This window comes from Aethalodelphis obliquidens, unplaced genomic scaffold (assembly GCF_003676395.1).
Source record: "Aethalodelphis obliquidens isolate GAN/ISIS:26980383/991018 unplaced genomic scaffold, ASM367639v1 scaffold52, whole genome shotgun sequence".
NCBI lineage: Eukaryota > Metazoa > Chordata > Mammalia > Artiodactyla > Delphinidae > Aethalodelphis > Aethalodelphis obliquidens.
In genome coordinates, this window is record NW_020837996.1 from 3,389,945 (window position 1) to 3,410,796 (window position 20,852).

A 20,852-nucleotide genomic window follows, 5' to 3' on the forward strand; every position below is an offset into this window, starting at 1 on the left:
TCCCTGTGGGTCTGGCATTATTGTCTCCACTTCAAAGGTGAGAAGCCTGTAGCTCAGAGAGGGAAGGGGACTTGCTCGGTGTCACACAGCTGGTGAGTGGCAGAGCTGGCTCACTTTCCACCACACACAGGACTTGCTGAGCTGCCTCTGGGTCTGCCTGACCAAGTTCACGTTCACGTTTCACTCAGGGATGCCGCTGGCCTTCTCCGCCTGGGGGATCGCCTCCCCCAGCCTTGGCTGCCCCTCCTCACCCCCCAGCCCACAGTGGTTCTAATCCAGCTGTCTTGCCCCCCCTCAGCATCCCTTCGTCAGCAGCATCACCAGCAACAAGGCTCTGCGGGAACTGGTGGCCGAGGCCAAGGCTGAAGTGATGGAGGAGATTGAAGACGGCCGGGATGAGGGGGAAGAGGAGGACTCGGTGGATGCCACCTCTGTAAGGCCTGGAGGAAGCGGGGGTGGGGGGGCGTGCGGGAGGGATGGGATCCCCGCAGGCCTTGACTGGTGTGGGAGGGGCCTGGCGGTGCAGGAAGGGTTCCCTTCTGTTTATCCCCAGCTCAGAGGTCACAGGCCCCCACGCCACCAGTTACGTAAGACCGCACGTGGGCTGGGATGAGGCAGCAGGGCGTGTTGACCAAATCCTGTACGTTTTCAGGGAAGACCCGGAATCAGATTTTTTTTTTTTTTTTTTTGCTGTACGGGGGCCTCTCACTGCGTTTCACAATAGCAACTATTCACAGTATTTCACAATAGCAACATTTTCAGTACTTTCTACCCCTGAAAAGCTCTAAAAAACAAAAACAAAACAAAAAAAGTGGCTAATAGTCTGAATCTAGCCCCTGGATAGGTTTGGCTTGGCCTTTCTGTGATTTTTTTAAAAAATTTGAGTTAGTTACCATCTAAAAATTGGGAGATGTCATGTACAAGTCCAGATTCGAGCTTGCCTTGAAAAATTGGAAGGTCTGGGCACAGGGGACCCATGTTCCCATGTTGTCACAACTGGCTGGAGCAGAGTAGCCACTGCCCCCTTTCGACAGGGCATGAGCTATCTAGCTGGCCACGGTTGCCTCCACTCCTAGGAGGAATACCTATTCCTCAAAGCAAGTAGTACAATAATTTTATTGTTAGTTAGGCAATAAGGAGTGGGGAGGACTGTGGCCTACTAGAGAGGGATACCTATCGTACCTCCCTGGCCCACTTCACCTTGTGGGTGTCTGACTTTCTGACCTCACTGCATCTCTGACTCTTGCCTCGGACACACAGTAGCATGGCCTTGACTATGTTTTTTTTTTTTCTCCCAGCCTCTGGGGAACCACACTCGGGAATCCTCTGAGGTGAGTCAGCTGAGCCTCGATGCTGACAAGCTTCTCAAAGAATCATCTTTCACCCCACTGCCACCTAGCCAGCCTCAGGACATTGTGAATGGGCCCAACCAACCCTCTGGGGACACATCCCTCCAAGCCACCAGCCCCCCAGATGTGGCCCCTGGAAATGAGAACGGCCTAGCAGTGCCCGTGCCCCTCCGGAAGTCCCGACCGGTGTCCATGGATGCCAGGATTCAGGTATCCGAGGAGAAGCAAGCCACTGACCAGGTTGGGGACCTCAGTCCAGCAACCAGCAGGTCCCAGAAAGCAAGCCAGAGCCGTCCCAACAGCAGCGCCCTGGAGACCTTGGGTGACGAGAAGCTGGCCAACGGTAGCCTGGAGCTCCCTGCCCAGGCGGCTCTAGGCCCTTCCAAGAGGGACTCAGACTGTGCCAGCGTCTCCACCTCCGAGAGCACGGACTATGGTGCCTCCCTCTCAGCCGACCTGTCCCTGAACAGAGAGACGGGCTCTCTGTCTATCAAGGTAACGCTGGCCCTGGTGCCTCAGGCTTGGAGCAGGAAGCACTGCAGAATGTGTTGCTGCCCAGTTTTGGTGTTTGAAGGCATATGGTGGCTGCCTTCCATTATAAGTAGTTCGTGAGACTGCTCTTTCTTTAAAGAGCTCTCCGTCTGATTCATAGTTAAACCCCCAAATATCTGAGTTCGGTCTGGGATTTAGTCATGTCAGGCAATTAATTGGTTTGGGTTTTAATTTCAGTTTGGGTTTCCATTTAAATTGGGTTTGGTTAAAGGCCCTGCTAAAATGGGGGAGAGACAATTCTAGAAGCGAAAGTTCTCTGACTTGGAGGTCAGCCGTGTGGTCCAGCTGCCGACTGATTCAGTTAAAGGGAGTGGGCTCGAGGCTTCCTCCTGGCTCGTGGCTGTTCTGCAGGAGGTAGCATTGTGAATGACAGTAGCCACTGCACTGGAGAGCTCAGCATGGGGCCCTTACTGCAAAATGCTTAAAAGCAACCACAGATGAGGTGCCTTCAGTCATCCCAAAGTACAGCCCAGCAAACAGAGGCTCAGGTGGGAGGTGGGGAGCTGGTCAGACTCCAGACTCTGAGCTCTGAATCCCACATGCCATCCTGCCCTCGCGGTGGGAGCTTTGGCCTGCTTGTCCTCAGGAAGGGCAGTCCGCATCCCCTGCCCATCTCACAAATCGTGAGATATTCGTGAACTCACTGTTGGTCACCTGGTTGGCCACACTGAGGACCTCATCCCCAACCAAGGCTGAATTTACAGAAGGTTCTGCATCTTTTTTGTTTTTTCCTTCTGTCACTTACTTGGTGAAAATGACACAGCAGAGACTCAGAAATATTGGCCAAATGAAAGAGAGCCAAAGGAGAGGCAGTCAGCCAGCACGATTAGCTTTGGGGACAGAAAGAAAGCACAGTTTTAACAGGTCGCCAGGACAAGCGGAGATGGCAGCAGCTTTGATGTATAATCATCTTCCTTAGGATAGGGGGTCTGTCCCTTCTCTTAAAAAGACACTAAGGGTTAAAAAGAAAACAGTAATTTTTTTTTTTTTCTTTTAAATAAAGGTTGACCCACCCACAGCCGGGTCCCCACCTCTTCTCAAGGGTATTGAGAACATCCTTTGCTGGCGGGCTGGCAGTGAGTCAGGGAACGAGGCTGTTCTGATAAGAGTCCACGGCTGCGTCAGCACCCTTGGCTTGACGGGGAGCCTGTTACCCCCAGGCGGAGGCCCTGTGACCAGGAGCAGCTCTAGTGTGAGGGCTGCACCCAGGCCTCCTTCCTCCCCCGCCATCTCCAGCCAGCCTGCATTTCTGGTTGCTAGCCTGACTCATCTTGAACTGAGTCCTGGGACACGTGAGCTGGATGCTGTAGGGCGATGAGCTGCAGGGTGACCTTTCAGGGCCCGTAGCATCCAGAGCTCCTGGGTGAGGGGCTATGGGAAGAGGTGGGAGCCTGCAGGGGAGGGGAACCCAGACCTCAGGGCCAAGGGCAGTCTGCTGGGCTCAACCGAGCGGGCACGGGGGTCAGCGCGGACTTTGAGGGCAGAGGCCTCCTGCTGGGCGCCACCCTGGCTCTCCCTTCACTCTCAGGCTGGCAGGCCCTCGGAAAGGCCGGCCTGGACTGCACCAGGAAGGGCCTCGGAAACCAGTGGAGAGGTCGGAGGGGAAAGGCCGTGATGACTTCCCTGCAGGCCCACGGGCCTCATCCGAATCAGGGTGGAGGACTTTCAAAGGGTATTTAAATACCCTTAACTCCTCCTGGAGGAGTTCTGGCAGCACTGTGTAAGCAACCACACGTGAAAGGCATGATTATTCATAGGGAAAAGTAAAGATAAAGATTATGAATAATCTCGTGGTGGCTCCAGATGGGCGTGGCCTCCTGTGGAATTCAGGTCAGGTCAGATCTGGCTGCCAAAGCAGTTATGAACTCTGGTTTTCTGGGCTCTTTGGATTTTGGCATTGAGGATAAGAGATCGTGGTCTGCAATAATAAGTATCAAAAATAAATACCAAGCGTTGAACCCTTGCCACGAGCCGGGTGGTGTTGTATGCCCCACCACCATTGCACCTTTGGAACCTCCTCTGACAGGTCGGGGAAGCTGAGGCTCGGAGAGGCCAAGGGACTTGCCCAGGGTCACAGAGCCAGTAGGTGGTAGAGGGAAGATTGGAACCCAGCTCGCTCTTTCTGACGCCGCGTCTTGTGTGTGAGAGAGTGCTGGCAGCCAGCGAGCAGGGGATGGGCCGTGTCTGAAGGGCGAGATCAGGGAGAGGAAAGGGCCCAGAGTCAGACACTCAGGGCCCGCCCCCCCCCCCCCATTGAAAAGCTTGAGGCAAGAGGGGGACAATGGACAGTCGCCTCCTACCTGGACGGGGCTGAGGCTCTGGGGCCAGGAGGGCTGTGGGCTGCACCCTCTGTGTCGCCCGTGGATTCGTAGCTGTGATGCTGAGCTTTGCCTGATGATCTGCCCCGGCCAGAACTCGAGGCTGCACAATAAGACCCTCAAGAGGACACGCAAGTTTGTGGTGGATGGCGTGGAGGTGAGCATCACCACCTCCAAGATCATCAGTGACGATGAGAAGAAGGACGAGGAGATGAGATTTCTCAGGTAAGCCTGGGAAGGGCCGCTGATGGTGGTGATAGGGTGGGGATGCGGTGAGAGGGATGGGCGTGGGTCCTCCTGGTGCAAGAGCTGTTTGTCTGTCTACAGCATCAAGTGTGGAATCAGGGACACAGAAGGAAGCTGGCTTTGCCTGAGATCCTGCATTCTCTAACCCACCCAACCCCCCATCCACCAATCCATCCACCCACCCATCCATCACCTACCCACCTACCCAGCCCTCCACCCTCCCTTCCAGCCAGCCAGCCATTCACCCATGTATCCATACCCACCAGCAGGTTGGGGGACATGGTGGTGACCCAGGTAGTTGAGGCTGTTGCCTTTGTAAAACTTACACCTCATGGGCCAACAAACAGCACACAAGATAATTCCCAACTGTGGTACATGCTGTGAAGGGAATAATATGGGTGAAAGGATAGTGAGCCCCTGGGCCGGGGTCGGGGACGCCGCTCTGTGGGAAATCCCCTGAGCAGAGCCAGGAGGTTGAGAGGAGCTGGCCACGAGCAGAGCCGGGGGATCACGGAGGGAACTGCAAGGCCAAGGCCTGAGGTTTGACTGCGTGGCTTGTTTAGGGACCTGAGAGGGCAGGGCTGGAGTGTGGAGTGTAAGGTGGGAGGGAAAGGATGGGGAGCCGTCCCGGAACCTGCAGGGCCAAGGTCATGTTGGCCCGTGGGCAGGGGTGGAAGAGTGTGGATTTCATCCCCAGTGTAGCTGGAGTGAAGCAGGTGGAGAGTGACCAGCGGTAACATCCCTTTTGAAAGCCAGCTCCACTGCCGTATGAGTCTGGGCGTAGAGGGGGCAGGACTGATGCAGGGATCCAGGGAGACCCCGGCCAGGATGGTGGCCAGACAGAGGGAAGAAGTGGTTGGATGCAGCATGCATTTTGGAGGCAAAACCCATGAAACTGGAAGGGATTGGTGTGGGGAGGAGGGTGTGAGGCAAAGCTGTTTGCTAAGAACCATCTTTGCACTTTTAAGGCGCTCAGGCGCCCTGACAGCCCTCCTCAGGGAGACCCTATCTCGGCCGTTCTGTAAATTAGGAAACTGTTTCTTTTTTTTTAAAACCTTTTTTTTTAAGGTAGAGTTTATTAATTAATTTATTTATTTTTGCTGTGTTGTGTCTTTGTTTCTGTGCGAGGACTTTCTCTAGTTGCGGCGAGCGGGGGCCACTCTTCATAGTGGTGCATGGGCGGCTCACTATCGTGGCCTCTCTTGTTGCGGGGCGCAGGCTCAGTAGTTGTGGCTCACGGGCCCAGCTGCTCCGCGGCATGTGGGATCCTCCCAGACCAGGGCTCGAACCCGTGTGCCCTGCATTAGCAGGCAGATTCTCAACCACTGCGCCACCAGGGAAGCCCTAGGAAACTGTTTCTTGGTGGGAACTTACCTGCCTCAGGTCATCCAGGTGAGACGCTCTGTCTGTGTGAGGATTCTACCCGGCTTCCACTGGACCAGGAAGCTTGCTGGGGGGCTGCAAGGGGTGGGGGTGAGGGGCTTCACAGTTAGGGAGGGAGGCCTTGACCCACGAATCTCCCTTGAGGCCAGGCCTTTGAAGGCTAAGTTCATGATTGATTTGTAGGACATCTCTAACATATCAAACACATTCATATCTTTAAAAAGCACAGGGACTTCCCTGGTGGTCCAGTGTTTAAGACTCCACGCTCCCAATGCAGGGGGCCCGGGTTCAATCCCTGGTCGGGGAACTAGATCCCACATGCGTGCCGCAGCTAAGGCCCAGTGCAGCCGAAAATAAATAAATAAATATTAAAAAAAAAGAAAAAAAAAAGAAACAAGGCCTGATTTTCCTAGAGGGGTGGGATAGGGAGGGTGGGAGGGAGACGCAAGAGGGAGGGGATATGGGGATATATGTATAGCTGATTCACTTTGTTATACAGCAGAAACTAACACACCATTGTAAAGCAATTATTCTCCAATAAAGATGTAAAAATAAATAAATAAATTAAAAAAATAAAATAGGAGAAAAAAAAAAAAAGCCAAACATAAGCAGTTTTGGATGGCTGGGGGCATTTCTGCCCTCTAGGAGCCAGGGGGATGAGAGGCAGACTTTTCATTGGTGGAGTTTCCGCGTGCACGCATATGCACGCACACACACGCACGCACGCATGCACTGGTGTCCTCCTCTGTGTGCGCTGGAGAGGCGTGAGGCTGGGGGAGGGGTGGGTGTGGTTGCTCTTGGACGATGACACCACCTTCTGTTTTAATGGTCACCTGGGAGGTGACCTGTACTCCTCACTCTTCAGACCCCAAGGGCTCCGTTTCCTTTCCATCACCTCCCCTCTGGGCAGTTCAGGTTCCTGGGGTTGAAATTCCAGACCCAGCACACCCCGTCTAGAAGCGATGCCTCTGGCCCTGGCACTGGGCCTCCACCTTCCTCCCAAGCAGAGGAGTGGGTACCACTTAGGTTTGAAAGGTGAGATTTAGCCGCGGTGGAGAAGAGGTGCTCACGGTGAAAGAACAAGGCTTTGCTTGTTTGCCTGCTGTGGTCTGAAGGTCCGCACGTCCTGTCAATGTGGCCAGGCCGCCAGGTTGCGAGCTGTGGCGGGCTCTGGCCCACGTCCCTGGTCGTACCTGGATCCTAGCGTTTCCGGAGGATCGGGTGACACGTAGGCTTTTGAATGGTGTCACCGAATGGTTGCTCTCACAGATTGAGGCTGCTAGGTCAGAGTTCCTTCTGGTTTTGCCTAAAATTGCTGGTTCTTTCCTTCTTAAGCCTGTGTCTGCCTGCCTTTCCCTTGTGAGAACTCAGGTTGGTCAAGGAGGAAATGTCAGAACCTGACTGCTTACCTCCTTCTCTGTTCGTTTTTTGGTCAGTTGTTCTCTGAGCCTTAGTCCCTCTTGTGTCAGGGTCTCCCTCTCTTTGTCAGCTCTCAGCAATCACCTCCTGTCTCCTCTCTTCCCAAACGCAGAGGCTCCCAAGGAAGCTTTCTTCTGTGCCTCTAGAAAGCATTTCTGGCTTTTCCCAGAGACTGGGCAGCCTTTACCTCTTCTTCTCGTTATCATTCGAGAAGTTACCACTTGGGGAGTGATTGCCATGTGCCAGACAGACACTACAGGTATCATCTCATGTAACCTTAAAGAACCTGAGAGGTGCAGATTATCTCCCCATTTTACAGATGTAGGAACAGAGCCTGCAAAGACTGAGCGACTGCCTAAGGGAAAGTGAGCTGAGCTAAGATTCAAATAAGGCCCCCCGACCCCTGAGAGTGTGCAGGCCTCTCCTCCTGCAGCTGTTCCACTCAGAGCTGTGAGGAAAGCCCCACAGCGGGGGTGGCCATGGTACAGGCTGCAGACGCTGGACTGGAATAGGACATGGGCTGCCAGGGAACCACCCCCCGTTCAGAGTCAGGAGGCCCAAGTTCTTTCTGCATCATTTTGATTTCTTTTCTGATTCCATAAATGATACATATCAAGTTTTAATGGACTTGCCCAGAAAGAAACACAATTGGTGGGGTTTATCCCACCAGTATTTTTTCTGTGTACACACATATACACAGTGACAATAGGTATGTTACCAAATGAAGGTACACTGTGTGGTTGGGGTCAAATTTTTATTGTATTTACATTCTGAATAGGTAATATCGTGGTTCAAAACTCGACAAGAAAAAGAGGGTAAACAGCGAAAAATTTCCCTCTCTCACTTTTCTGCCAGCCATCCAGCTCCCCTCCTTGTGTTAATACTTTACAGTGTAATCCTTCCAGAAACACTCAGTGTTTAAATAGGAAAGTAAACACACACATATAGGGTCCTTTTTGTTTTTCACCCAGATGGTAGGTAGCATAAGAGACCCACACTCTTCAACACCTTGCTTTTTTCATTCAGGGATCCATCCCTATCTGTTCATAAAGAATTGCTGCATTTTTCATAGATTTTTTTTTCCATGTAATTCAATATCTCCGAGAACTTGATTTTTTTAATGGTTGTATAAAATTACATCAGATGGACATATTTAATTAGACTATATTGATGGACATTTGTTTCTAATTTTGTACTATTATAAATAGCGTTGTTATGGATATCCTTATTCAATTTTGTTGTGCATCTATGAATATCTCTTTAGAATCAGTTTCCAGAAGTGGAAGCTACTATGTCAAAAGGCAGAGACTTATTGCATTGTCCTCCCCCTATATTCTTGCTTATTTAATGAAGATGTTATTTCTTTTTAATTTGTATTTCATATCCACCTAGCTAATTTAAAGATTTTGTCTTTTGTTTCATGTCTGTCCATGTTCTGTGCCGCTTTTTAAAATTAGAATATTCCTGTTTTTCTTATGGATTTGGAAGCACCCTTTATATATTAAAATTATTAATGTTTTGCCTGTCAATAAATGTCCAATAAAGTCTGAGTTCTAAGTTCGCGTCATGCCTCTACCCCAGTCTTGTGTGACGCCTCTCCACGCCCCAGCCTTCAGTGTCCCTAGCTATGAGTTACATGATCACTGAGGGCAGTTTCTGACTGAAATGTCCACATCCTTCCACCCTTCAGGCGCCAGGAACTCCGAGAACTTCGGCTGCTCCAGAAAGAAGAGCATCGGAACCAGACCCAGCTGAGCAGCAAGCATGAGCTGCAGCTGGAGCAGATGCACAAACGTTTTGAACAAGAAATCAATGTGAGCGTGAGAAAAGATGGGTCCCTATAGGGCTTCTTGCTTCCATGTTTTCTTTAAGCGGAAGTTGCAGAGTGAGGATGATTGGGCATGGAGAATAATTCACGACAATTGCCCAATTCCTCTGTTTCCTGATCTCATTAGGCGTTGACTTATAAACACAGCATTGCATGAAGGTCACGATGCTCCTCTGAGTCACGCAGGAGGATCTCTAGAGGGGCCATAACCTTTACTGAGCCCCATGCAACAACCCTGCGAGGTAGATGGTCTGGTCTTCCTTTTGCACATGAGCAAAAAGACTCAGAGAGGTTCAGTGACTTGTCCCAGGTCACACAGCAAAGAGGTGGTAGACCTGGGATTCAAACCCAGGTCTGAGCACGGGCCCTGGGCTTTCCCCATCTCCCTCCCAGGTATAAGGTGACTTTCCTGAATTTCCCTTTCTGCTCCTTCCAGGCCAAGAAGAAGTTCTTTGACACAGAGCTGGAGAACCTGGAGCGTCAGCAAAAGCAACAAGTGGAGAAGATGGAGCAAGACCATGCTGTGCGCCGCCGGGAGGAGGCCAAGCGGATCCGCCTGGAGCAGGAGAGGGACTACGCCAAGTTCCAGGAGCAGCTCAAGCTGATGAAGAAGGAGGTGAATACGTGTTGGGTGGAAGCAGGGGTGTCTAGGAGGATTAGGACCCTCCCAGTTGCAAGTAATCAAAACCCAACTCAACCTGGCCTCAGAAACAGAGGGAATTTGGGGGAGCTTGTATGCATGAAAAGCTCACATCCAGCTATGTCTGGATCTACACCCTCCCGCTGTGCCAGTAGGAGCCCCTTCCCCGTCATTTGGGCTCTGCTTTCCTCTGTGTGGATTTGGTTTCAGGCAGGCCCTCGCCATGTGGCCTCAGGCAGCTTCCTGTACATCCCCCCAGCTTAGCAGCCCTCGCTGAAAGAGCAGGAGGAAGGAAGGGATAGCAGTTCAGGGAAACTTGAGATGCTGTCTCCAGAGGGGCAGTGGGTGCTGGATGGGTGCACACACGTCCTCCATGCCCTACTCTCCCTCCCCCCAGAACAGCAGCCCCCTAGTTTGGACCTATGTGCCTGTTCTCCCTCTTTTCCCATCCAGCTGGAAGGGGAAGTGGGAGGTGGCAAAGAGGTAGATTGTCCTGAGACAAGGGAAGGGTGGCGTATTTCTCAGCCTGCCCAGGGAAGGGCATCTGGGTCCCAGAGAGCAGCTCACACCTCCCCCTGTGGAGCCAGACACTGGGAAGCTGGGACAGACTTTCTTTCCTAAACTCTCAGGAGGAAGGAGGGGGACAGGGAGGGTAGAAGCCCTGGGGCAGGTATACCGATCAAGGCTGCTTCCCAATCTCCAGATGGGAGCAGCAGGTGAACAGCTTCCATGGTGCTCGGGGACCTCAGAACCCAGCTCCTAGACTTGACTGTGACGGACATGACATTTGGTGTATCCGAGGGCCCTCCGGCGGCTGCCTGTGGGAACCGGGGCCACGGGCTGGCTGAGCAGGGCCAGGGCTGGGATGAGACAACTTGTCTAGGGCACAGAATTTAAGGAGGTGCCAAAAAACTCCATAATCAACATAAATAATATTCTGATGCAGTGTTTTAAAATAAAAATTCATGTAAAATATTCATGATGAACAGAATACCAGCTATTTAAAACAGAGGCAGGGGACTTCCCTGGCGGTCCAGAGGTTAAGACTCCGTGCTTCCACTGCAGGGGGCGCGGGTTTGATCCCTGGTCGGGGAACTAAGATCGCACGTGCCGCGTGGCATGGCCAAAAATAAATGAAATAGAATAAAATAAAATAGGCAGGATCCGACAGGGCTGGGGTTAGTGTGAGGCGATGAGGCTGAGCCCTGCAAGTATAGGACTTGACCCTGTCTGTATTTGAATTTTGTTCATAATTTTTTTTTTGCATGAATTTTGAGTTTTTAAAATTGTATTTATCTTGATCACTGAGTTTTTTGGCATTCCCTTTTGTGCCTGAGGTGAGTGCCTTGGCTTACCCTGGTCCTGAACCTCCTGCTGAGAGATGGGCCAGTGGGCTGAGATGTGTGGAGGGGAGGAGGGAGAAGCTGATACCAAGCACATCCCCAGCTCCAATGCTGGGAGCACAGACTTGGTTCCAGGTCTTGGCTGTGTGGCTCAAAGCGAACTGCTGGGCTTTGGACAAGCTACAGGCAGACCTTGTTTTAATGCACTTCGCAGATACTGTGTTTTCTTATTTTTACAAATTGAAGGTTTGTGGCAACCCTGCGTTGAGCAAGTCTTTCTGCACCATTTTTCCAACAGCATTTGCTCCCTTCCTGTCTCTGTGTCACATTTTGGTAATGCTTGCATATTTCAAACTTTATCATTATGATTATATTTGTCATGGTGATCTGTAATCAGTGGTCTTTGATGTTACTTTTGCAAAAAGATTACAACTCTCTCAGATGATGATGAGCATTTTTTTAGCAATAAAATATTTTTTAAGTTGTATACAGTTGTTTTTTTAGACATAATGCTGATGCAAACTTAACAGACTACAGTATAGTGCAAAGATAATTTTTTCTATGCACTGGGAAACCAAGATATTCACGTGACTTGCTTTATTGAGATGTTTGCCTTATTGTGGTGGTCGGGAACCGAGCCAGCAATATTTTTTGAGTTCTTGCCTGAGTTCTGGCTGCCTTCTGTCACAGTGAGAGTTATTCAGCTACTGTTCTGTTGAATATCTACATGTGTGGCACTGTAGGAGGTGCCAGGGATACTGTAATGAACAAAATAGATAGGGTCCCTACACTCAAGGAGTTGTTAATTGCCAGGGAAACCAGAAAAAAAAAAAGCACATCAAATAAAAAAACACTTGCCCATTGCATACATGCTGTGAGAGCAAATAGGTTGGTTAACTAGAGAAGTTACGGAGAGATCAGTATGTGACATTTAGGCTGAGACCAGAAGGATGTTTCTAGGAGGGTGGAACAGCATGTGCAAAGGCCCTGAGGTGTGGGAAAGAGCTTGGAAAGAACTGAAAAAATGATCAGTGTGGCAGGAGCTTAGGAAGCGATTGGGAGATTTGGACGAGATGAAATCAGACAGGTAGAGAGGGGCCAAATCACGGAGGGAGGTGAGTCAGAGGCAAGAGTTTGCTGTTTGATTCGGTGCTGTTTACCGTGCATTCCTCTCAGATATTTTGAGCATTAAATGAGAAGCACCCAGTGTCTGCCCCAGAACAAGTACCCCGCGGATTCCAGTTTCCTCTTGGCACCTCACCCCATCACATGCGCGCACCCTTTGTACGTGCGGGTGGGGGAAGGAGTTGTGGGGACTTTAAAAGTGGGAAAAAGAGGAGGTGCCTGGGACGGGGAGGTGTGAGGGGTCGCCACGGAGTTCCTCGCCCTTGGCCGGCACCGACCTTTAACAAAGGTGGACGTTCTTGTTGTTGGCAGCATTCTAGGAGGGTTTTCAAGCCTGTCAGTGAATTCTGAGGCAGTGCGTAGGATCTGGTACTTGGGCTTCTACTCAGATTCAGTTTTTACGTTTTTCTTTTTCCCTGGGTGTTTTTCTTCAAAACGTTTTCATGGAAAGAAAAAGCTTGACCTCTTTGCCCTTTTGGCTTCTGCCGTTTGCTAAGACTGTGACCCTGTCACTGTCCTCCCATGAGGCATTCTTGCTGCCAGGACTCCGGCTCGCTGACTGAACAGAGCTGCTGGCTTTAACCTGCTTCACGGTGGAGCCAGGCGAAGTGTAGGCGGCTTGTGCTTGCTTCCGGTTCCCAGAGCTAGCTGCAGGGGTTTTGTTACTTAATTAATCAGTATATATTTTTAGAGCTCCTTCTGTTTGTCACCCCTGTACTAGGCAGTGATGAGCAAATCACACACAGCCCCTGTCCTCAGATTTGCCATTGTTGTAAGAGGCTGTCAATAGGGCAAGAGTTGCATGTTACATGGTTATAAGAAGTTTGAGAACATACTACATTTTTATCAGAGGGAGTAAAGGGGGAAGGTGGTCTTTTCCACTTGTAAAGAGAGAAGCAAGTTCTTTTAGGATGGCATCATAGGGAAGTGGTTGTGTGGGCCTGGAGTCAGAGAAACCCGAGTTTGAATCCCGACTCTGAACGCGGGCAAGCTGCTGCAACTCACGGAGCCTCTGTCTCCTCTGTGAAAGCAGGTAATGACAGGATCACTCATGACGCTGTTCTGGATAGAGACTAAATGACAGAGCCAGGCGCCTGGCACCTGGTAAGCACTTACTGCATGCTGGCCCTTTCGGTTATTCTTACCATTATCATTATTATCAGTGTCCAAAGTAAGGTCTAGAGATTCTTGCTGGTGGGGGCCGGTGAAGGGCTTTGCTTCATGGTACCCCCCCCAGGTGTCCCACGATTCCACGTCCTGCCATTGCCTACTCCACAGTCCGAAGACCTTCGATCACAAAGGTCACCTGTGTGAGGGCTGCTGGCGTAGCCCAGCAGGGAGGCTTGGGTACGCCCTTGGATTGGTGGTTAGGATGCACCAGCAGGGGTGAAGGACAAAAGTGGGAATGAGTAGGACCCCCAGTTGAGCGGGCTCTGAACTACCCACAGATGCATTAGCCAGCCCAGTGCTGCATCAGAGAAATCCACACGTGGATGCTGGAGAAGAAGACCATACACAGACCCACGTGGACTTGACTTTAATTAGTTCAGAGCAAGGAAGGGTTCACCCTGTCCATCTCCCTATGATCCACTGAATGTGAGAAAGCCAGTCATGGTGTGATCTCAGGCATAGAAAACATACAAAAATAACAGAGGGTAAAACTTGAGATGCCTCATGGGACCTCTTTCATGGTTACAGCAATTGTTATGAAATATCATGCTAATGACCTTCCAGCATTTAGGAGGTATGCATATAGGAAATATCATTATTCGTAAGCTAGTTGAATGGGGACGTGTTTATTCTTCGTTGTTGTTTCAAGTAATTAACTAAATCTAGTACTGTGTGTGTCTACATATAGAAATAGAATAAATGTATAATTGTGTTCTATGAGAATGGAATTGATGCTCTGGTCCTCAGTCCCCATACACACAGTACACTTAACATCCACGAGAAACTCAGTGGACAATTGTAACTTACTTCTTAGATCATCTAAATTTGAAAACAAATTCAATCAGTCTTGAAGGAAATCTTTCCAGAACTCTTTGTTTTCCTGCCTTCCTAGGCAAAACTCATTAAACGTAATTTAACTATTTCTTAAATAGTTTGGATCTCTGTAACATCAGAGAGTTATATTCCTGGAAGGACCCTAGAAGTTTTAGTTAAAAGCCAGATCATTTTTTTCTGATGAGAAAATGGGAAACAAGTCCAGGGACTGTTCCAAAGATGTGCAGTTGGACCAGAAAGCAGGATTTCTGACATGTAGCAGAAAGCTTCTCTTTATAGACCTCAGCCAGCGTGGCGCTGGTCCATCCCTGTCCTCAGGGGTTACTTATGAGCAGGTCCAGGTGTCCCTTTGCTAAGTAGCTCCATGGGACTCTACTCTGAATGTTCTTTTGCTTTCTCCCTCCGTTGTCAGTGGTATAAGACTGTTCAGTGCCGTTAGCAGAAACCTCCAAACCCTTTTCTAAACTGCTGTTTCTCATCTTCTGTCCTGGAAAACCACATCATCAAGCTTGAAAAGCACACTTCTAAGCTAGTGCATCCTTTCAATTGTATGATGCCTTGAATGGGGCTGTCAGAGGCGTTTTGACGAACACCTGACTGGTGCTGAATTATGGTTATGTACCCTATTATCCAAGCGAGCCCTTGGACATGGAAGGTGATGTGGCACAAATGAGATTTTTGAGATATTTTATGAGGACTTCTAACACAGTGATTCTCAACCAGGGACTCTTTTGCTCACCAGGGGACGTTTGGCAGTGTCTAGAAACATTTTTGTTGTCACAACGGGGGGAGAGGGTGCTACGGCATCTAGTGGGTAGGGGCAGCGATGCTATTAACATCCTGCACGGTGCGTAGGACATCCCTCGCAACAAAGAATTATCTGCTTCCAAAGTCAGTAGGGCCAAGGTTGAGAAACCCTAATCCAAGGCCATTAAAGCTAAAGAACAAAGGGGCAGAATTCAGATTACAAACCTAAAACCATGAAAGAAAACACCCAAGAACCGGAAGAAGAGACAATAAAGAAGAGCTGGTAGGATTTGGGGGTCAGATGACAGTGTATGTTTAACTTTAGGAGAGGCCGCCAAACTTTCCCAAAAGAGTCTGTATTATTTTACATCTCCAAGACAACGTGTGAGAGTTCCAGTTGCTTCCCATCCTCACCAGTACTTGGTATTATCAGTTTTATTTTTTGTTTTAGCCATTCTGATAGGAAGTGGTAGCTCATTGTGGCTTTATTTGCATTTCATTAATGACTAAAGTTGAGTATCTTTTCCTGTGCTTTTTTGCTATCTATATATCTTTTTTTGATGAGGTACCTGTTTAAACCTGTTACCCATTTATTTAACTGGGTGATTTGTTTTTTTATTACTGAATTGTGACAGTTATTTTTACATTCTGAATACAAGTACTTCGTCAGTTATATATTTTGCAAATGTTTGCTCCCAGTCTGTGGCTTGTCTTTTGATTCTCCTAACAGTGTCTTGCATAGAGCGGAAGCAGTTAATGTTGGTGAAGTCCAACTTATCATTTTTTCTTAGGGATCGTGCTTTTAGCGGCTTATCTAAGAAATCTTTGCATAACACAAGGTCATATGTTTTAGATGTTTTATAATTTTAGGTTTTATATTAAATGCATAATGTATGGATGAGTTTCACTATTATTATCATGATTGTTTTGCCTGTGGATGTCCTAGCACCTAGTTTTGTAGCACCATTGGTTGAAAAGACTGTGCTTTCTCCACTGACTTGCCTTTGCATCTTTGTGCAAAATCAATTGACCACACATTTATGTATCTATACCTGGACTCTCTGTGCTGTTCTATTGATCTATTTTTACCAGTTCTACAATGTCTTGATAAATACATTTTTACAGTAAGTCTTGAAATCAGGTAGTGTGAGTCCTCCAACTTTGTTCCTTTTTTCAAAATTGTTTTGGCTATTCTAGTTCCTTTGCCTCTCCATATACACCATAGAATCAGCTTGTTGATTTCTATAAAAATGTCTGCTGGGATTTTTGATTGAGATTGAGTTGAATCCATGGATCAAGTTAGGGAGAAGGGAATCTGAACGATATTGAGCCTTCCTTTCCATGAACACAGTACATCTCTCCATTCATTTAGGTCTTCTTTGACATCTTTCCTTAGTGTTCTTTTTTAGTTTTCAGCATACAGATTCAGCATATATTTTGTTAGAATTATTCTTATTTCATATGTTTTTGGTGCTGTTGTACAAGGTGCTATTTTTTAATGTCAGTTTCTTTTTTTTCTTCATTTGTGAGTATGCCAGCATTTATTTTTAATTAATTAATTAATTAATTTTTAAAACATCTTTATTAGAGTATAATTGCTTTACAATGTTGTTTTACTTTCTGCTGTACAACAAAGTGATTCAGCTGTATGTATACATATATCCCCATATCCCTTCCCTCTTGCGCCTGCCTCCCACCGTCTGTATCCCACCCCTCTAGGTGGTCACAAAGCACCAAGCTGATGTCCCTGTGTGAGGCAGCTGCTTCCCACTAATCTATTTTACATTTGGTTGTGTATATACATCAGTGCTACTCTCTCACTTCATCCCAGCTTACCCTTCACCCTCCCTGTGTCCTCAAGTCTGTTCTCTACATCTGCATCTTTATTCCTGTCCTGCCCCTAGGTTCATCAGAACCATTATTTTTTTTTAGATTCCATATATATGTGTTAGCATATGGTATTTGTTTTTCTCTTTCTGACTTACCTCACTCTGTATGACAGACTCTAGGTCCATCCACCTCACTACAAATAACTCAGTTTCGTTTCTTTTTATGGCTGAGTAATATTCCATTGTATATATGTGCCACATCTTCTTTATCCATTCATCTGTTGATGGACACTTAGGTTGCTTCCATGTCTTGGCTATTGTAAATAGAGCTGCAATGAACATTTTGGTACATGACTCTTTTTGAATTATGGTTTTCTCAGGGTATATGCCCAGTAGTGGGATTGCTGGGTTGTATGGTAGTTCTAGTTTTAGTTTTTTAAGGAACCTCCATACTGTTCTCCATAGTGGCTGTATCAGTTTACATTCCCACCAACAGTGCAAGAGGGTTCCCTTTTCTCCACACCCTCTCCAGCATTTATTGTTAGTAGATTTTTTTTTTGCGGTACGCGGGCCTCTCACTGTTGTGGCCTCTCCCGTTGCGGAGCACAGGCTCCGGACGCGCAGGCTCAGCGGCCATAGCTCACGGGCCCAGCCGCTCTGCGGCATGTGGGATCCTCCTGGACTCCCCTGCATCGGCAGGCGGACTGTCAACCACTGCGCCACCAGGGAAGCCCTGTTTTAGGTATATTTTCATTTCCTCTTTGATTTCTTCAGTGATCTCTTGGTTATTTAGTAGCGTATTGTTTAGCCTCCATGTGTTTGTATTTCCTACAGTTTTTTCCTGTAATTGATATCTAGTCTCATAGTGTCGTGGTCAGAAAAGATACTTGATACGAGTTCAATTTTCTTAAATTTACCAAGGCTTGATTTGTGACCCAAGATATGATCTGGCCTGGTGAATGTTCCATGAGCACTGGAGAAGAAAGTGTATTCTGTTGTTTTTGGATAGAATGTCCTATAAATATCAGTTAAGTCCATCTTGTTTAATGTGTTATTTAAAGCTTGTGTTTCCTTATTTATTTTCATTTTGGATGATCTGTCCATTGGTTTAAGTGGGGTGTTAAAGTCCCCTACTATGAATGTGTTACTGTCGATTTCCCCTTTTTGGCTGTTAGCATTTGCCTTATGTATTGAGGTGCTCCTATGTTGGGTGCATAAATATTTACAATTGTTATATCTTCTTCTTGGACTGATCCCTTGAACAGTATGTAGTGTCCTTCTTTGTCTCTTATAATAGTCTTTATTTTAAAGTCTATTTTGTCTGTTACGAGAATTGTTACTCCAGCTTTTTTTAAAAATTTATTTATTTTTGGCTGTGTTGGATCTTCGTTTCTGTGCGAGGGCTTTAGTTGCGGCAAGTGGGGGCCACTCTTCGTTGTGGTGAGCGGGCGTCTCACTATCGCGGCCTCTCTTGTTGTGGAGCACAGGCTCCAGACGCTCAGGCTCAGTAGTTGTGGCTCACGGGCCCAGTTCCTCTGCGGCATGTGGGATCTTCCCAGACCAGGGCTCGAACCTGTGTCCCCTGCATTGGCAGGCAGATTCTCAACCACTGCGCCACCAGGGAAGCCCCTCCAACTTTCTTTTGATATTCATTTGCATGGAATATCTTTTTCCATCCTCTCACTTTCAGTCTGTATGTGTCCCAAGGTCTGAAGTGGGTCTCTTGTAGACAGTGTATATATGGGTCTTGTTTTTGTATCCATTCAGCCAGTCTCTGTCTTTTGGTTGAAGCATTTAATCCATTTACATTTAAGGTAGTTATCGATATGTATGTTCCTACTACCATTTTCTTAATTGTTTTGGATTTGTTTTTGTAGGTCTCTTCCTTCTCTTGTGTTTCCTGCCTAGAGAAGTTCCTTTAGCATTTGTTGTAAAGCTGGTTTGGTGGTGCTGAATTCTCTTAACTTTTGCTTGTCTGTAAAGGTTTTAATTTCTCCATCGAATCTGAATGAGATCCTTGCCAGGTAGAGTAATCTTGGTTGTAGGTTTTCCCCTTTCATCACTTTAAATATGTCCTGCCACTCCCTTTTGGCTTGCAGAGTTTCTGCTGAAAGATCAGCTGTTAACCTTATGGGGATTCCCTTGTATGTTATTTGTTGCTTTTCCCTTGCTGCTTTTAATATGCTTTCTTTGTATTTAATTTTTGATAGTTTGATTAATATGTGTCTTGGTGTGTTTCTTGTTGGATTTATCCTGTATGGGACTCTCTGTGCTCCCTGGACTTGATTGACTATTTCCTTTCCCATGTTAGGGAAGTTTTCAACTATAATCTCTTCAGATATTTTCTCGGACACTTTCTTTTCCTCTTCTTCTTCTGGGACCCCACTAATTTGAATGTTGGTGCATTTAATGTTGTCCCAGAGGTCTCTGAGATTGTCCTCAATTCTTTTCATTCTTTTTTCTTTCTTATGCTCTGCGGTAGTTATTTCCACTATTTTATTTTCCAGGTCACTTATCCTTTCTTCTGCCTCAGTTATTCTGCTATTGATTCCTTCTAGAGAATTTTAAATTTCATTTATTGTGTTGTTCATCATTGTTTGATTGCTCTTTAGTTCTTCTAGGTCCTTGTCAAATGTTTCTTGCATTTTGTCTATTCTATTTCCAAGATTCTGGATCATCTTTACTATCATTACTCTGAATTCTTTTTCAGGTAGACTGCCTATTTCCTCCTCATTTGTTTGGTCTGGTGGGTTTTTACCTTGCTCCTTCATCTGCTGCATATTTTTCTGTCTTCTCATTTTGCTTAACTTACTGTGTTTGGGGTCTCCTTTTCGCAGGCTGCAGTTTCATAGTTCCCATTGTTTTTGGTGTCTGCCCCCAGTGGGTAAGGTTGCTTCAGTGGCTTGTGTAGGCTTCCTGGTGGAGGGGACTGGTGCCTGTGTTCTGGTGGGTGGGGCTGGATCTTGTCTTTCTGGTGGGCAGAGCTGCATTTGGTGGTGTGTTTTGGGGTGTCTGTGAACTTAGTATGATTTTAGGCAGCCTCTCTGCTAATGGGTGGGCTTGTGTTCCTGTCTTGCTAGTTGTTTGGCACGGGCCGTCCAGCACTGGAGCTTGCTGGCCGTTGGGTGGAGCTGGGTCTTAGCATTGAGATGGAGATCTCTGGGAGAGCTCTTGTCAATTGATATTACATGGGGCCAGGAGGTCTCTGATGTTCCAATGTCCTGAACTCGTCTCTCCCACCTCAGAGGCTCAGGCCTGACACCAGGCCAGTGCACCAAGACTCTGACAGCCACACGGCTCAGAAGAAAGGGGAGAAAAAAAGAAAGAAAAAATAATTTTTTAAATAAAAAAGTAAAAATAAATAAAATAATTAAAATTAAAAAATAAAATAATCAAAATTTAAAAGTACTAGAAGGGCTTCCCTGGTGGTGTAGTGGTTGAGAATCTGCCTGCCAATGCAGGGGACACGGGTTCGAGCCCTGGTCTGGGAAGATCCCACATGCTGCGGAGCAACTAGGCCCGTGAGCCACAACTACTGAGCCTGCGCATCTGGAGCCTGTGCTCCGCAGCAAGAGAGGCCGCGACAGTGAGAGGCCTGCGCACTGCAATGAAGAGTGGCCCCCGCTCGCCGCAACTAGAGAAAGCCCACGCACAAAAACGAAGACCCAACACAGCCAAAAATAAATAAATAAAATTTTTTTAAAAAGTACTAGAGAAAAGAAAAGAAAGAGAGCAACCAAACCAATAAACAAATCCAGCAATGATAACAAGCGCTAAAATGTATACTAAGATAAACATAAAAATCCGAAACAAGTCAGTTGCAGACAGGAAACCCCAAGTCTACAGTTGCTCCCAAAGTCCACTGCCTCAATTTTGGGATGATTCGTTGTCTATTCAGGTATTCCAGAGATGCAGAGTACCTCAAGTTGATTGTGGGGATTTAATCCGCTGCTCCTGAGGCTGCTGGGAGAGATTTTCCTTTCTCTTCTTTGTTTGCACAGCTCCTGGGGTTCAGCTTTGGGTTTGGCCCCACCTCTGCGTGTGGGTTGCCCTCAGGCTTCTGTTCCCG

General features: G+C 47.6%; 1 protein-coding gene across 3 annotated transcripts in view; it reads left to right on the forward strand.

The window, feature by feature from the left end:
• STK10 (serine/threonine kinase 10) overlaps window positions 1–20,852 on the forward strand; it is a 118,555-nt gene that overhangs the window by 77,263 nt on the left and 20,440 nt on the right. For all 3 annotated transcript variants that reach the window (XM_027084292.1, XM_027084293.1, XM_027084294.1), the window contains exons 8-12: window positions 299–433; window positions 1,299–1,844; window positions 4,314–4,444; window positions 8,958–9,081; window positions 9,532–9,711. In XM_027084292.1, coding sequence (XP_026940093.1) covers window positions 299–433; window positions 1,299–1,844; window positions 4,314–4,444; window positions 8,958–9,081; window positions 9,532–9,711 — 1,116 coding nt within the window. The remainder of the gene's footprint in view (window positions 1–298; window positions 434–1,298; window positions 1,845–4,313; window positions 4,445–8,957; window positions 9,082–9,531; window positions 9,712–20,852) is intronic.